The sequence below is a fragment of the Sander lucioperca genome, chromosome 5 (genome assembly GCF_008315115.2).
Source record: "Sander lucioperca isolate FBNREF2018 chromosome 5, SLUC_FBN_1.2, whole genome shotgun sequence".
Lineage (NCBI taxonomy): Eukaryota > Metazoa > Chordata > Actinopteri > Perciformes > Percidae > Sander > Sander lucioperca.
Genome location: NC_050177.1, coordinates 11,587,852 through 11,606,391, shown reverse-complemented (window position 1 = coordinate 11,606,391; position 18,540 = coordinate 11,587,852). Strand labels below are relative to the sequence as shown.

The 18,540-nt window shown below is 40.6% G+C and overlaps 1 protein-coding gene across 1 annotated transcript in view; it reads right to left on the bottom strand.

Moving 5' to 3' along the window:
* The window catches only part of dhx36 (DEAH (Asp-Glu-Ala-His) box polypeptide 36), a 30,251-nt gene extending 13,285 nt beyond the window's left edge, over nt 1-16,966 (bottom strand). Inside the window, exons 1-12 of the mRNA XM_031301027.2 lie at nt 16,387-16,966; nt 15,578-15,735; nt 15,305-15,418; nt 14,906-15,128; nt 14,370-14,408; nt 14,025-14,195; nt 12,710-12,789; nt 6,449-6,523; nt 4,541-4,707; nt 4,344-4,425; nt 4,061-4,201; nt 3,031-3,136 (exon numbers count right to left, since the gene is read on the bottom strand). Coding sequence (XP_031156887.1) covers nt 3,031-3,136; nt 4,061-4,201; nt 4,344-4,425; nt 4,541-4,707; nt 6,449-6,523; nt 12,710-12,789; nt 14,025-14,195; nt 14,370-14,408; nt 14,906-15,128; nt 15,305-15,418; nt 15,578-15,735; nt 16,387-16,647 — 1,617 coding nt within the window. The 5' untranslated portion in view covers nt 16,648-16,966. The remainder of the gene's footprint in view (nt 1-3,030; nt 3,137-4,060; nt 4,202-4,343; nt 4,426-4,540; nt 4,708-6,448; nt 6,524-12,709; nt 12,790-14,024; nt 14,196-14,369; nt 14,409-14,905; nt 15,129-15,304; nt 15,419-15,577; nt 15,736-16,386) is intronic.
* Between the last annotated feature and the right edge of the window lie 1,574 nt (nt 16,967-18,540).

Genomic DNA, 18,540 nt, shown 5'->3' with positions numbered 1-18,540 from the left:
GGACTGAGCAGACAGAGCAGATTGAAATATCGCTTTCTACATGTTTATGCCTGTCTACACAGGTGAGTGCATTGATAAGTATTGACTTTTTACTCACAAAGGTTTTATTCTAGCCTACTTACAGTAATGAGACTAGCGAGAGTTGATCTGCCCCAGCGGCCATTGGTTATCCTCTTTGTATCATTCCCAGTCAGGTACTGCGTGTTTTAACGCACACACATCTCGGCTCAGCTGTGTGTGTGGAGCGCAGGCATCGCTGAACAGAACCCCGGCATGTGAATAGAGATGCAAATACAGGGGCTGGGTTTGTGCTCTACCTGTGTAATGTTACCTGCTGTAAATGCTTGAAATGGTAAATAACAGAACGCATTTTTTCCTCTTTACATTTCTGAATTCGTGATTATTCTGCGGGCCAGACATAAAGCTTTGGCGAGCCGGATCTGGCCCGCGGGCCGCCAGTTGACGATGGCTGCCCTAGCCCCTTACCCTAACCTTAACCATCACAACTAAATGCCTAACCTTAAACCTTACCCTCACCCTAACCATAACCTAATTCTAACCCTAATCCTAAAACCAAGTCTTAACCCTTAAAGGGGTGATAGATTTCAAAACCGATTTTACCTTGTCGTAGTTGAATAACGACAGTTCGGTGGGTAAATAGGACATACATAGAAGCTCAAAATCCCATTGATACCCCTATCCTCTGCAAATCTCACATTTTGAAGCTGCCTGAAAACGGGCGAATCTCAACAAAGCTGGAAGCTGACGTAAGCATCCCAACTCCTAGTCTTTGTCACGCCCCAAAATTTGCATAGGCTACACCACTGACCTGAGGTCAGCTTAGTCTTCTGAATCTAGCTAGGTCATGCAGATCTCCAGAGGTCCGCTATTTAATTACTAAATTCACTTCTGAGACTTTTTTTATGCAAGAAATCAACTATGTAGAAGTCAAATATGGGCCGTTTTACGAAAATTGATGGCTAAGTAGTCCCACAGAGCTCAGCGTAGCCCCGAGTATTCCAGTAGTCCAGTACCCAGGGAACCGGTGACTTTCACTGGGTATGGAGGTTGCCGCTTTCTCGTCAGACTGTGTGGAGCTCCTAGCTAAAGTCCGACACGTCTTACCAAATTTGCAATTAGCCATCAGTTTTCGTAAAACAGCCCGGCCCATATTTGAGCTTTATATAGTTGATTTCTCGCTTAAAAAAGTCTCAGAAGTGAATTTAATAACGAAATAGCCCGACAAACAATGTATAACTTTGCAGTGTCTGAAATATGAGACCTGCTGTCTCATCTCCAATGTGTTTCTATGGGGTTCGCTCAAACCAATCAGTGTGCAGCTCATCTAAATATTCAAGAGCATACCATATTCGGAAGAAAAGCGCTTGTTCCAAATAGAGCCATATTCACAGGGTAGTTAAGGGCCTAATAAAATAGCATTCGGGCAATTTTCAGCCCAACCAATGTTACATACCCTATTAGGAGACCTTAAGGAACAGTGTAAAATACCCTATATAATCATTCTATCACCCCTTTAAACAGCCCTTTAACCTTGTGGGGTCCAGCATTTTGGGCCCCACAAGGCTGTGCAGACCCCACAAGTATACTGTATTCCCCGGTTTTTGGACCTCACGAATATAGTAAAACAAACACACACACACACACACACACACACACACACACACACACACACACACCAGGCGTTCATTAATGCCTGTCAACCCCCTAGGTGTCTAATCACAGACTCCTGCACCATAATTAACCAATCATCAAAGTCCAAAGCCTGGCATTTGGCCCGTAACCCTCGGTTCAGAACGCCGTCACGGCGAATCAGCCAGTTCCCTCTCGGCCTTTTGACATTGCCACGGTGAATCAGCTGGTCGCCTGGCTCAGGGTGGCCGTGACTGATAGAGATATGGCTTATATGGGAAGGGATAATTATTCTGTCTGTATGCGTTAGTCACTCCTCATTCTGGGCCTGTCTGCTTTTTTCCTGTTCTTCTGTCTTACACAGCCACAAACTAACAAATAAGTTAAAGTAGTACCACTTCACTTGGAAAAAAAAAAAAAGAATACAGGGAAAATTAGAGCAGACGCTTGTCATTTTTCCCTCTTCCTTCAATTCTAGCACTTCATTTCTTAAGTTGTCCTCCCTTCGTTCTCTTTTTAAATAGTGACAAAAAGGCTACGCTGAATGGTATTGATTGTGAAAATCTATTCCATTGTGCAGCTCTGTTTTCACACGTTGGCACTGGCCTAAGCGACTCTGACTACAAACAGTTGAAGAATACAAGAAACATGCAGCAAATACAAATTTGACTGCATTTACTGAAATAGCGACTATTTTTCAAAAGTTTTTGCTCTGCTTTCATTACAGCTGCACGAACTCTCCTGATATGGCCACAGTAGGACTGGGTCTACTGAAAAAGTAAAACATTAAAAAAGAGAGAGAAATGTTTGATCTGACTTAGTTGACAGTATACTCCACATTACCAAAGGCTGAACTGAACACTGAAATGACATAAAAAGAGAAAATTTAACAAGAACTGGAAAGAGAAACAAGGGAATGGTTGGGAGAGCATCTGTTTAATCACTCATTAGCACAGATCTGCTGCCAGGACGTGTGTTATTTCCTCTGATCTAATGTCGCTCAGTGTTTGGAAGATAGCCCTCCTGTTCCTTCCATCTGCTCTACCTAGAAATGTAATGTACTCTTCTTTTTTTGTCAGTTTCTGTGTCAGCTATTCACTTTTATTTGATCTGAAACCATTTTCCCAATAGACCACTGCTCTGTTGGCCTGTCTATGATCAGTGGTGGAAGATTTTCAAGTCCAAGACACATCTTAAAATCTACAAAAAAGGTTTCCATGACACAAGCACTCAGACTGCTCAGACCCACAGAACAAACTCCCTGAAATCCCATTCACACAAAGTGCAAATGTACTTCATCAAAAATATAATTTAAGACACCAGAATTAAGCCACTTTCAGATGGCTGCCCTGAAACCAGACCCAAAAAAGTTAAACTCGCCTCCTCATTGAGCACAATATGGCGAATCAGTGCCACAATCAGCTCCAGGTCAATCTTCTCATCGTTGTCCAACATCTCCAGTGCCTCAATGGTGTTGTCAGAGTATCTGTAAAACATGGGACACAGACAATAAATAAATAAATAAGTAAACATCAAATTTCAATTTAAGTGATTGCTCCAATCCCGAACAAACAAGGAAGAAAAACAGTTTCAATGTTCATATGGGCACCTGACTACTGTTTGAAGACAAACTTGAAAATTCTTCATTTTTTTAAGTCACAGCAATGAAGTGATAAAGAGGCCCTAAACTTAATTTGCCCCTTAAGCCTAAATTACACTTGGGCATCAAGGACTTACTGTACTGCATACAGTGTAGGAAGTAATATATAGTGTAACATGAATGTTCAGACAGTGCAGTACACTACAAGTAATCATGTTTACATTTTCTTCCATTAACCTTGTGATACTGAGCAGTAATAATGGTGACAAAGGGAAAGAAAAAGGGACTGCGCTGCAGTTAGGTGTACTAAATGAAGAAGAATGTTTGTTGAGTGTTATGGAGAAGAGGATGACATCTTAAGTGGAGCTGGTCCCCTCAAAAATGTTGGGGCAGTTGCAGGAGGGAAAACCGCACCACAAAGATTCAGTAGTAAATCACAGTATTTGCAGTGTTTGTAAAGCCCATGTTACCTATACATTGACATGTAGTTACATGTTTGAAGAGGAGCAAATAAGCGACAACACTGCCATTTTTCACACTTCAGGAGACACTGCAGCAACTTAAGGCGTAGGTACACTTCAATGCAGATAAATCAGTGTGTACCCTAACAAAGGGTCAAGTGGTCCAAAGCACTCACTCTGCTCTGTATTCAGCTTTAACATACTCAGGTAAACTTGAAGTTTAAATTCACAAAGAAAAGGAGTTATTCATTTTAAAATGTGAATGTCCCAAAGCCAAATCTTCCCATTCCCCACCTAAACAACACATCTATCAACCAATCTAACTACCCTGCTGTTCTCACCAACTCACCTGTCCTGCAGTGTCCGTGCATAACTAGGCCAGCTCTCCTTGTATTCAGCCTCTTTCTCCTCCTTCTCTGGTCTGGTGTGGCGCCCCTGCCAAAAGCCTTTCTTCCATGAGGGGCGACGGTCACGATTCTGGGACCGATACCTGGCAGACACATCAACCAGTTTATACAAGACCCCATTCAAACAAAAGAGGTGAAGTGGTTCCATTTGTATTTTTTTTTTTATTTGTGTCTGTGCATGCGTGTGACTTTGTATGTGTGTGTTTGGCAGCAGTGTTGTTCTACCTGGTCATCTCCACAATGTCCTCAAGTAAGAACTCCCTTACTGGGAACGTCAAACCAGGGATGTGGATTATTTGACAGTTGTCTAAAGGTTTGAACACAGGGAAATGGGTAGATGAGAAGGAGGAGATATCCAAAACATTGAAACTGCAAGATTGATGCTGAACAAACTTTGGTATGTCTTTTGGTGGGCTGCATACCAAAATATTTAGAAAACTTCTCTGCGTTGAGCGTGGCACTCATGAGGATGATCTTGAGGTCGTCTCGAAAGTTGAGTAGGTTCTTCACAATGACGAGCAAAACGTCCGATTGCAGGTTCCTCTCGTGGATCTCGTCCAACACCAGGTGGCTGATACTTGACAACAATCTGACACACAAAAAGACAAGGGAAATGGTTTAAATCTGTGGTTGATTTTAGGTGTCTTTAGTATGTCCTTATTTGGTGTGAAAAATAGCAATTCTGTGTCTATTATGTCTGTATTTGATACCTCTGCCAAGAAGATCATGTTTTTAGTTTGCATTGTCGAATTGGTTCCTTTTTTTTCACATTTTGCTGCATAATTCTTGAACCATGAAGCGTAGATGCACATTTCATTTATTTTTACATTCTTTGGTTTAAGACGGGAGCTATAACTAGATGCCGTTTTTCCTCACTTTTCGAGAGATGTCATCTAATCTTTCGCTATATAAAGTTGGTATATTAGATAATAATTAGCATAGTAAAAAAAGTTTACGCAACTTTACACATTATACATTTTGCATAAACCTTTCCCTGTAGTAAGTCTGACATATGTGATATCTTTGTGATCTAAACTAGAAACGGGCTCTGTGCTTATCTGTACAGCAGTAGTCTGTAATGATGAGTCAAAAAGGGTCTGTGGGACTGAAAACATTAATGCATCACTAATGTGATGGCTGGAGACAAATAGTCATGTTGTGGGAAAATGTGATAAAATCTGTTTTAATTGAGTTATGGGAAATATACAGTGTACAACAAATATGATACTAGATAAAAGATGATATGTATTTTAGTTTGTGTAAGGAAGAGACCTTCTCCCTCCTTGGATCACCTTCAGTTGTCGCTGTGCAGCTGCAAACAGCCACAGATGGCTTACCATTGTTACAGCCGCAGTAGAATGGCCGCCGCTGTAGCCACAAAAAAGATATGGCGGGCACCAAGCCCAAATGCCTTAAGCGTAGGCGCTCGAAACGCAAGATCAGCTAAATGACTTGTAGTAGTGGACTAGTGGAAAAATCCCAAAAGAGGTGGTCTTAACCTCGAAAATAGCCAATTGAAGATTAACACGCATGCTCTGAAGGTGATCATTGGAGCATTCCACAGGAGGAGGGTCTTCCTTCTAAAACGATATCAGGCGATGTTAGACAAAGGACCCGTTAGCAAGATATGTCCGGACCTTGCTCGGGCTTTCCTGTGTGTTGATTTACTTTCGTGCACATTGAAGCTCTTTTTGTTCATCTGACTCCCTCAACTTCTGTGTTCACTCTTTCACGACTTTTAATCTTGTTGTATTTTGAACAAAAAAGAAGAGTAAATGCGAAGTTACAGCGAGCGTTGGAGTCCGCGCCGTTATCTGGCCTTGGGCCGCGGACATTTAAAATTGACTTCTACAGTCACACCAAAACTGACAAGTGTGAACATTGCTGCAGTCCATACAGACTGTCAGCGTGCCAAAAAGTTGCAGCATTTTGTCAGACGATTGTAGTCCTAAAATAACTTACTAAAGTAGTGCCAATTCTGAAAGACCATGAAGCAAGACAACAAGAAAAGCTGGCACCCTCACTTAGTCTCTGTGGTTTGTCTGAGGACACTCAGAATGCAAGGATGAGCATGCAGGGATGAGTCAACAGAAGCTGTGTGTGTATGTGTGTCTTCATGAGAATGGGGGCCCATACTAATGTTCCATCCACAGACAGTAGAGTCAACCACAAATCAATGGGGATAAAACAGAGTGACACAGAGGGAATACGAGAGTGGAGGAAGGGCAGCTGGAAGCGAGACACAAAGGAGGAAAGCAGAGAAGAGGAAAGGCTTGGAGAAGATGTGATGAGGATGAGGAAGCAGGGCTGGGGGGGTGGGGGAAACTTACGGGTCTGAGCGAAGCCACTGAAGAATAATGCCCGTTGTACAGTACAGGACCGAACCTTGTCTCCGTGGTAACCGGCTGAGAAAGAGAAACAAATACTTGACATTTCCAAAATGACACAAATTAAGACAAGTATAAAGGGAAGACAAAGGTTACCAGAATGAGTCTCAGATTATTTCCCTACATTTGTCTATGTGACTGTGACTGAGACTACATTATCTTTCGTATATATTTCCACCCTCCTTTTCCACAGGATTCTACACACTTGATTTTCTTTATTTTTTTTAAGTTGGTTGCTCAAAGATTATTTCATAGCAGCAATATCTTGATGCTCAGCCTGTACACAGAAGTGCACATAAAGCTGAGATTGATGTTGCTATAAAATGTTGCCGATACAGGAATGTAATTGGTTGAAATAGGCACTTTTGCACTCATAAATAAAAAGGAAGTGGCATATCAATAGAAAAAGAGGAGAGGGAGGGAAAAGAGGAGAGGGAAGGGGGGGGAGGGGTGAACCTTAAAAAAGGGACACAAACTATCAAGTTGGACCTTTTTTTGTGTACACACACAGTAAATGAATATATAGACTGGTCTGCACTTTCCAGTTCATGACGTCAGGAATAGATTAACTACAAGATCACACTGAACATCATTAATTCCACATTAAAAAGGTTTTTGAAGGAGACATGCATGTTTACGAATTTTGGAATTGAGATCAGCTTCCACTCATGCAATGAGCCCTTCACATGAGGAAGACATCAAGGTCAAGGTAAACTTTATTATCCACAAGTAGGAAATTCATGTGGTCACCAATACACGCTCCATCGTTATACAGCCTACAGCATAACATTAAAAACATAAATACAAAACATTAAAAGACAGGAAAACAAGGACAAGACAGACAAGGCAGTAAAAACATTGAGGAAACATGACAAGCATGTATTTAAAAGTTGAGTGTTGATATATACAATATGCTCATAGTTTAAGATGCCTAAGAACTTATAAGTTTATTATTGTGCAGTCTAATTGCTGTAGGCACAAAAGACTTGATGTACCTTGTAGTCCTAATTTTCCTTCGCAGGAGTCGGCCACTTGACCTGTTGCTTCTTAAAAAATTCTGATGAAGAGGGTGGGTTGAATCATTTAGAATTTGTTCTGTCTTTTTTAAACTACGGTCATTGTACAGTTGAGCTACAGATACCTGATCAACTCCAATGATCTTACTGGCTGTTTTGACTATTCGTTGCAGTTTTTTTTCTGGTCCTTAATATACATGTTACCAAAGGCACAAATAAGTCCAAATGATAAGACACTCTGCAAGAGAGCGTTGTAAAACATCTGAAGAATACAGCTGTCTATTCTAAAATTATTGAGTTTCCTTAGAAAAAACATCCTCTTCTGTAATGTTTTGGACTTGTGCACATTCATTAAATGTCAGTTTATTGTCTATTTCAACACCCAAATATGTGTATGTTGTAACCCGCTCTACCACTACACCATTTATAGTTGAAGGTGGAACTAGAATTCCCTTTTTATTAAAATCTATGGTCATCTCCTTTGTTTTCTTCGCATTAACCACAAGGAAATTATCTGTACACCATTTAGTAAAGCCCTGCACCTCCCTCTCAAAACCCTCTAGGGATGCAATATTAGACTTTACAAAACCCACTAATGCTGTATCATCAGCGTATTTAAAATAGGTGTGGTCTGAGGAGGTTGCTTGGCAGTTATGGTGTATAAGGTGTATAGAATAGGGGACAGAACGCACCTTTGTGGTGCCCCTGTATTTATGGCTTTTAACGATGAGACACACAAGTTGATATTGAGACAAGTTGAAATTTGGCTTGTTGATTACGGTTCGTCAAAAAGTCAAAAATCCACAAAACTAATCTTGGGTTAACCCCGAGGTGTACCAGTTTTTTTTACCATCAGGTGGGGTTGGATTGTTTTGAAGGCAGTGCTGAAGTCTATGAACACAATCTTGACAAGACTCTTTGCCTGTTTAAGGTGCTCATATATGTTGTTTGTCAGGGTCAGCAGTGCATCTTCAACCCCTCTGTCTGCACAATATGCAAATTGGTTTGGGTCTAAGGATGGTGTGACCTCACATAAAAGATGTTTCAGGATTATTTTTTTACATTTCATTGCTGTGGATGTTAGGGCAACAGGGCGCAGGTCATTAAGTTCCCTAGGTTTATTGTTTTTGGGTATGGGCACGATCAAAGATTTTTTCCATACACAAGGAACTACACCAGTGTCTATTGACAACTGGAACAGCCTTTGAAAGGGCTGTGCCAACTGATCTGCACACACCCTTAATGTCCTGCTGTTAATACCATCAGGCCCACTAGCTTTACTGGGATTAACGTGTCTAAAGTAAGACTTAACATCATCTATAGAAATGTCAATGTCCCCACACTTCATACTACTGATTTCTTCATAAACCAATTCCTGTTCAGCTATAAAACCATGGATATCAAATCTACAATAAAAATCACTCAAATCATTGGCCATTTCAAGTTTGTTTTCCACTGCCATGAGATGTTTCTTAGGTTTGTATCCTGTGATTGCCTGAACCCCCTGCCATGCTCTCCTAGCATTGAAGCCATTTTAACTTTTGACTCATGTTAGGACTCTGGCATGATGCAGCATTGATGTAGCAGGCATCAGTAAGTGAAAGTCATATTTAAATGGGCTTGTGAGAATGGGCTGTGATTAGGGTGTGACTGATAGAAATGATAATTCAATCAGCGGGTGTATGACTTCCGTGTCCTGCATGAACTAACGCGACACTTCATTTCACTGACAACTGAACCACTTTAAAGGCTTTATTGCATAATTGATGAGTGTGTCTTCTTGTATGTTTATGTGCTTTATGTATTTTAATGTGGCAATGTTTAATGTTTGTTTTTATGGCCGTTTAAAAGCCCTTATAGGGAAGGGCATTGGAAACCAGCAATAGCTATAAATGCTGTGATGCTGTACATTGGAGATTTGATGAACAAATCTCTATGTCGAAGCATCTGTCCCTATTCAACTTTTGTTTTTGTTAAAGAAAATCGCAATACTCAATACTATCGAATCGCAATACTTCTAGAATTGTACTAAATGAAAATCGCAATACAAAAATCGAATCGGCACCCATGTATCGTGAGAGAATCGAATCGGGACAAAAGCATATCGTCCCAGCCCTAGTACTTAAGCATATTTATTATAAATGGCAAATAGAAGCTGCTCGGCCTCAATTAACCCCCTATTCCTCACACTCTCACAGTACAGTTTTCTATACTGCAATACCACGTGGCGGAGGTTTGCAGTTGTTATTGTACTTTAATGGTGCGTATCTAGGCCTGTCACAATAACAAATTGTCGTTGAGAGACTGTTTTCATCAAATATAATGATAATGGCATAATAATGCAGGTACACCTTTTCAAAGCTCAATAAACTTTTATTTCTAAAGAATATTTAACATTTGGACTGGAAGATATTTTAAATATCCACAATAAATGAACAAAACAACCAAAAACAATAAATAAAATGTACTCTCAGTCTCTGTTAACGAAAAATGCACTGGAATAAAAACCAAACAATCAAAACGTTAATGTTGCCTGAAAACAGCGTGTAGTATCTTTTTAGCAGCTCATATCACACTTTCAGTCACTATGACCACTACTACGGCCAGAAAAATTGTGCCAAAATATGAACAATAACGTCGCTGTCAACAGGCTTATCTGCTAATGTTAGCTACCGACCGTTAGCTTGAAACTATCCAGCAAATAGTCGGTACCCTAAGGTGCCGTTACCTGAAACCGGTGATTTAACCTCACCGCTCATTTTACACACAGTTTAACAACAAAACAAAACGCTGAGTGAACATTACGTTTTTCATGTTGGTTTTGAGCGGTATGCACCCCCACTAACCTGGAAAACGGTTTTAAAACAGTAACGTTAATAGAGCGTGTCGGAGGAATACAGCGTTCTCCTGCAGCGGGAGTCAGAGGCAGAGGGACAGTCACCGCAGCGTTCGCTAACGTTAGCTTCTTGTCTCATCTGGGGTCTGATAAACAGTAAATTCATCAACTTCAGTGTCCACAATGCTATTTTCCAATAAATTGTGGCTGTCATATTTCACGGGACCCGCGTGAGTGCAGATTTCATGTCGCGGCTTTCGTCGCTGTTTGTCACTTTGCCTAAGATTGAGTGACAAGTAGTACTCGCCCTGTTGTTTATTTGGTTGCCATGACTTCGCGAGTGATGACGTCCTGTTACTGTTCCAGTTGCTCACCCTAAAAAGGGGAGAGAGAGCGGATGACAGATCGCTTGAGTTCAGTAGAGCAGACGGCTCTGCAGAGTCGTGTAATTACGACTTTATGACTTTTCATAAACAGCTGAAGGCGCGGCAGTGCGCGGTGTACATAGTGGAAACCCTGTTGAGCGTCTGCCCTATTTCTGATACCGTGGCGGCAGAGTGCTTTGCCTGGTTGGGAAGCCAACCTCGCCCATATTAAGAAGGTCCAGTCCATTTAAGTAGATAGTGGAACAACTGAATGGATTGCGGCTTATAATCTCAGGCTGTGTTTGTTCATAAGAGACTAAAACATGTAGGTAGGTGTTTATTTAGCACAATAATTATCAGTGATCAGTGAAACGACATACAGTACATTCTGAAATTCAGAGTAGAGAAGCTTAAAAATGGGCTACTGTCTCTAATCTCTAATCTAATAATAATAATCTAATCTCTAAAGTGATGTTCTCCAAACATCCAAACAGGTTCTACACTGTCTCTGGCTGTTCATGACAGTGACTGTTTGGAAAACTCATAGCTGAGTAAGATTATTATGAGTCAGATCAATCATATTTACTCTAAACAGTTTCCTACTTTATTTTTATAATAACCCCCCATCATTTGCTGCACTATACCAGCCCCAGAGAGAACCCATTTCATTCCGTGACTGTCTGCACTGATTGAGCTGTGTAGACAAATGCACTGCTTCCCTGCAAATGCAACTGAAGTTTTCAAAGACTAGATTAAATGTCTTCTGGCCTATTTGTATTCAGCTTTTTAAGAAGTTGATTACCCACTGAGAGACCAACATAAGAGGTGTAGAAGTAGAAGTGTAGAAGTGTGTACTTTTTATAGGAGTTGCTATGTGGGGGAGCTGGTGCATCAATTGAAATTTAACCAAGCTTGAGATACAAATTAAGCTTTTGCATATACCCACTATGAGACACCCATGGTCTACATTGGTGACAATGACAGTGGGCAATGGCAGCAGAGCGGCGAGCTTAAAGAGAAGCTTTTTTTTTTAAACTGCATAGACTCAACGTTCTTTGATACAAAACAGTGCAATAGTAACTGTTTTTCTCTGTTAAGGAGACCTACAAATCACAACTGCAGTAACTTGATGCAACTAAAGAAAATAATAGCACCACGTTAAAAGATTTAAAACATTTACAGTGAGCACCTTGTTATTTGCCCCATTTTTCTGTCCATCTTTTTACTTCTCATCTGTTTCAGTCTCAATTCGTATCACGGCTGGATTGCCTCTTTTCCTCCCCTCTTACTGCATCCATCCCATTCTCTCTTATACTCGATTGTATATAATTCACTTTAGATCGCTGCACCCTCTCATCTCCTGTAACGGTCTGCATATCGCTCAAGTGTCTGTCTCCCCAGCTTTATCCATTTCTTTCAATGTGCATGCCTGGCCTCAGATGAGAATTCCCATCTAATATATTTCCTGTCCTTCAAAAAAAGCAAAAAAAGGGGCGGCCTCTAGCTCACCCAGTAAGAGCGTTCGCCCCATGTTGGCTGAGTCCTGCAGCGGCGTGGGTTCAAATCCGACCTGCTGCCCTTTGCTGCGTGTCATCCCCCATCTCTTTCCCCCTTTCATGTCTATCCACTGTCACTACTTAATAAAGGGAAAAGCCCCCCAAAAATCTTTGAAAAAAAAAAAAACATTTCCTGTGGTATTAACTCATCTCATATTTTTCCCTTATCGATCTTAATTTTGCCCATTCATAAAGAAAATTAGACTATCCACAGTCTTCATGCATAAATAATTGCAGATGTATGGACACACAAACAAATATACATTTATAGGTACATCAGCTTTTTTTTCTAAAGACAATGAATCAAACATGATGCTTGCCTGTTATTTAAAATAATGGAGCATTTCTGTTGGTTCCTTAAGCAATAAACCAATTGCTGAGACACAGCACATTCATTTCAGTGCAACATATGTTTGAAGAAACTTTCTCACCTCTGCAGGCGAATCTGGTAACCACAAGAATTTCCATTCCCAACACTTTCTGCCCTCTCTGCTGCTACACGCTCTGCTACCTGAGAGGAAGCACACCCATACTAAAACCTTTAGGAACACAATTAGCATCGTGAAAAAATAGACATCTGATTTGCATGACAGATGCAAGAAAATGACGTATGCAGTGCACAAACATCATATCACACACATTGGCAACCACATCTACCCTTCAGGATGCACACTAGGGCTGAAACAACGAATCGATAAAATCGATAAAATTCGATTATTAAAAAAGTTGGCAACGAATTTCATTATCGATTCGTTGTGTCGCGCGACACGCCACTCAGTCGCGGAGATAAAAGCAATTGAGTTGAGTGCCGTGCAGAGCCGTGCGGAGCAGCGCGGAGCGAAAGAAAAGAAAAAAAGAGCAGAGCGGGGGTAGAGGAAATACGGAGAAAGACCGGAGAGACCCTTAACGTTGTTCTGAAACACATGGCGGAGGCAGAGAAATCAGTACGACCTAAGTCATCCAAGGTGTGGGAGCATTTCACACTAAATAAATCGAAAACATGTTAATTGCAAGATAAGCAAAAGCGACACGGCATGGCACGGGCGCACCACGGTGATGATTCAGAACCTAAAACGTAAACATGTTGGAGTCCTTGATGAGGAGGAAGGGAGTTCAACAGCAGGGTAAAGTCACTACACAATCCTACTTTTGTTCCGTTTTGAAGTGAGGAACGTAACGTCCCTCCAGTGGTGCTGGTGTGGTGTTTACTCGTTATCCAGCTTGACAAGCTAGCGTTAGCTCGTTAATAACAGTAGTAAAGCAGGACTAAAGACACGTTTTTTTTCACTCGCCTTTTTTGGCCCATTAATTTTCATCATGTATATTTTCTGTGCTTTGTCCCATATCAGTTATTGTTGACAAATATATTTGTGTGTGTTGTACTTTTTAATTTCATTTTTAAGTTCTTTTATAGCACTTGGTCATCTTAAGCTGTGTTTAAGTGTGGTGTACAAATGAACTTAACTCGCACTTACTACAATGATGGTAATAATTTAATGAATAAGCTTCAAGTGAACAAAAGTTGTGTACACAACTATTAACTAAAACAACAAGTATGTATGTAAGTATGTATTGAGTTGATGTAAATTAATGCTTTTTTGTTTTTTTTATCCGATTCATCGATTAATCGAAAAAATAATCGACAGATTAATCGATTATTAAAATAATCGTTAGTTGCAGCCCTAATGCATGCAGCAACAGGCAATCCAACAAAGTCAGACACGACAACACAAAGACATTACATACCGAGATGGCGCTGATGCGACGCGGCTGCGTGCAGACCACACGACACATTGAGCCCACGCCTCTGTTGATGTAGTCATCCAGGATGAACTGGGTGACCTGAGTTGTCTTTCCGCACCCCGTTTCCCCGCTCACCACCAGGACGCGGTTCGAGTTGATCAGTTGCACCAGCTCCTGAGGACGGAAAGATGGAAGCAGGTGAGAGGAAGGATTAATAAGACGAGTAAAAGGGTGATGGCATTTCACATTTAAGAGAAAAAAATCCTTCTAGCAGAAATGTGATTTGTGAAGAGGATGAGCGTATTTGCTAGTTAACTAACTCATCTTAGTAAAAAATGAAGAACGTACCTCTTTTTTCCCATAGGATGGTAGTTTTTCCCTGAATTTCTGAAGACAAAGAAATTAGCAAACATTTGTTAACATTGAATAAAATCAATAAAATGAAGACCAGCCGCATAACTTTATAACGTGATCATGGGAACAGTTTTTACAAACTGAAACATTTCTTATTTAAGTCTTATAACCATAGATAATCACAGATTCTATGTAATTCAGTAAGTCCTTAGTGACTCAATGGAATAACACATTACAATATTGTGATACCGTGATTAACCTGCTCTGTAAATTCATTTTAAAAACATTCAGCATTTTTTTGCATAACGAATATTACGATGATAATCCTGTAATTACTGAGATATAGTTATCTCCGGCAGAGGCAACCGTGGACATTTTTTTTAATCTGTAGGCAAGTAGGTGTAGGTGTGTGTGAGAGAGAGAGAGAGAGAGAGAGAGAGAGAGAGAGAGAGAGAGAGAGAGAGAATGTGTGTGTGTGTGTGTGTGTGTGTGTGTGTGTATTTAAACTTGATACTAATCTTCATGCTAACCAGCATTTCTTTGTACTTTGGATCCGATTCCTTGCTCTGCAGATCCCTCTTTAAGCTGTCATCCAGTGAACTGTTTCTGGCTACTTCCTGAAATAAGAACTCCAGGTCCTTGTCTTCCCTTCTTAGTTTCTCTTTCTCCTCCTCCTCCTCCTCCTCCTGCTGCTGCTCTTCTTCATCCCACGCCTCTGGAGGCTCATCTTTAACAACTGCTGGAGAGAAGTAACTAAACAAAAACATTACGGTGTAAATATTCACAATTTAGGGATCACCAGGCAGTATTGGTAGTTCTGTCATTGTGGCACAGAGTATCATCAAATATTAAACTTTATTTTTGGAGCAAGTCACATCTCTCTCTCTCTCTCTCTCTTTAGCATGCATCCGATTTGCTTGCAAAGTTACCGTTGTGATTTGTGAGTAGCTTTTTTCTGGCCTGGAGTAACTTCTTCCTCCTCTTCCTCAGATTTTAACTCAATCTTCTGCTTTTCCTCTTCAGACACATCCCCATCAAAGTAACTGCATGCAAAAAATGATGAGACATACTTGTGTCAGCAGTCACAGCTGAGAAAATAACTTCAGACTCTTTGATCGTATCTAGATTTCCCATGTTCTTTATTGGAAGCTTGAAATTACACTCCAAGTCTCAAATGGAAAAGCTACGCAAGCTGTTCTTACCAATGACCACTGCTATTGGCAGCTGTCCGCCAGCTGTCAGACGTAGAGGCTCTTGCATCCCTGCCGTCTCTCCAAGGACCAGGCTGATCATTTTGCACAGAGTTAAGCAGCTTGGTAATGTGCTGCTCTCTGGCCTCATCCATCTGGACCACTGCCCGCTGCACACAGACATGGAAAGGGGAAAGTTCAGCCGTAACCTTGCAGTTAGCCAAACCAAATGTGACTCCAGGGCTTGGTTTTAAGCACTTTTATTAGTGTTTAAGCACATTTCTTTTTATCCCATTGAAAAATCCCACTGAATCCCTCTAAAACTGTGAAATCTGTGTTAGTTATTTTGGCCTTTCAGTGACAGCTCAATCATTTACTTTTAATGCAACTTCTGTGCTATATAAATTTAAACAAATTCTGTCACCCATTCAACAGCAGTAAATGAAATCAACAAATGCAAGTGTGCCTTTGTTTAGGTCTACCCACTAAACTGATAAAGAGACAAGATGTGTCAGGATCTGGCTGGCATACCACCTATCTGCAGGGTTTTGCCCACAGATCAGTGTGCACAATTCTGCACATGCAGTGAACTTTGTGTTTTGAACCAAATGAAATCAGCCTTATGCCCCACTCTTTGCAGTTAACACCTGAGTCCAGACCTACTTTCTAGCAGAGGTTAAAGCGCATTGAAGAAGGAACTGTCACCTTCTCTGTAATTTTAGTTATCTGTGCTGAAGCTCCTGCTTCTGTTCACACTAACAACCTGCCCTGTTCAACACAATGCGCAATAGCATAACGTTACAACCAAACACAATCCATACCGATCTGCGGTCAGCCTGTTTCCTCCTCACGGCTCCGTATCTTGCGTACCACAGACCAATCTCTCGTCCCTTCAGGTGTGGAGGAGGACGGTCCCGTTGTCCGCCTCTCCCTCCACCACCTCGGTCCTGGTCAAAGTCGGAGCTGTGTCCTCTTGAACCTCCTCCGCCTCCTCTGTCCCATCTTTCTCTGCTTCCATCTCGGTTCCCTCGACCTCCTCTTCTGCCTCTTCTCCCTCCTCCACCGCCATATCCACAACTCATGCCGCCGTCAGAAACAAGCGGTGGTAGCACCAGATGCTACGACGCTGTCAGGATATCAGTTAACGTTACGTTAACTAGTAAGTAACGTTAGCTACTCGCTAATGCTAACGTTGCTTAGCTAGATGTACTGGATGGACTTTTGGGCCAGAGACTTAAATTAAACATAAGAGGCTACACCTACGTAGCTACTGACAGTGAAATTCTTGATAGCTAGCTACATGTGTAATTTAAATCTGGGTTCACTCGTCAAAATATAGCACTTCGGGCTTTCTTGTTTCCGTCCAACATGTCGCACAGAAACGACGTCAGAATGTTTTGCGGCATGATATTGTCGTAGCGCTCTGTGATTGGTTATCCTCCCTCCAGTCACTTTTCTCAAAATTGTTTGGGTAAAAATCCTCTGTACAGTCTTCAGTAGATGTGGTGGTACTTTTTTCTTAGACATATCATTTTGATAACCCACAAGCAAATATGGCTATATTAAAAGCGTATCTAGAAGCACAACTTTAGACTGTTTGTAGTCTATTGGCCTACTGTAGGCTTAATAATAATAATAAAACATTTATAATTTGATTAGCAATATTCTGTAATAGCCTTTAACAGGACAGTCCCAAATCCTTTGCTTCAGTTGTTGTATTTGTACTCTTTAAAAAAAAATGTATACTAATGTAAACCTCGATGACAGATAATGTAATAACAAGATCATTAGAGCTGCTGTGATTATCAAGTGGACAGTAGTTGATATAGGCGTGATCCAAATTAGAGCTAAATGTTTATTATTGCCTTTTCCTTCAAAAGTAAAAGATCTCCATTTTAAAAGAGTTGACACTATACTGATGTAGTCATACCGAGTCCTTAAATCAGAGGTTTTACATCATTGATCACTGTCAACAAAAGATATACATATCCAGTACCAGTCAAAGGTTTGGACACACTCACTTGAATGAGAAAGTGTGTCCAAACTTTTGACTGGTACTGTATATTTTTGGGAAACATTTTTTGGGCTAGATCTTTAGTTGTTTTGTTTTTTACCCCATACCAACAAACAAACTGAAAATTGGTCATATGTATCATATGCTTTGTAGAGTCTTTATTCTTCATGCAGGACGGAAGGTTGAATATCTTGTAAACAATTAAGTCTTGGTCTCAAAATATTGTTTACTAAAATATGCTTTTTATAAGTCATCTCCTGCATTTAAAGTGATGTCCTATTGTGAAAATTAGTACACCCAATTTATTATGTATTATTTTCCTATTTTATTTTCTTCTAATTTAACATGGATTTTCTATCAGCATGTTTATCTCGTGTATTGTATTATGCCGCTGTATTGTGATGCCTGTTTGACTTCTGTACACAAATCATCAGACCAAAAAAGAAACTGGCTATTCATTCCCATGCAGACTCTAACCCCTGACATTTCTATTTGTCCTTCTTATGTTAATAATCAATAGTTAGGCAAGTCACATTTGAATCACTGAAGAAGCAATGATTCGTGGAAAAGATACATTTATATTACTTTTTAAACCACGTCCTCAAGCTCTGAAAATCCACACCAGGGAATATGAATGCGCAGACAGAGACAGTCTGTGCTGTAACCGGGTCATCCTGCTCCCAGCTCAACAGAACATCGGGAATGACCTGTTGTCTGGGCCTTAAAGGTTAAAGCCAAATGAAAAAGATCTACCATGACTGCTCTAGACTGTATCACCTTAAGGGTTCTGGCTCTGCTGTATTGTGGGCATTGTGATGAATATCATCAGCAGATTCAAAGCCTTAACCTCATATTCATAAAATGTCTGCAGCTTTTCAGTAGTCCCTTCTAAAACGTGATTTTTTTTAAAATTTGATCTACTCAAATAAAGTTGAATAAACAACAGCAAAACAAACAATGC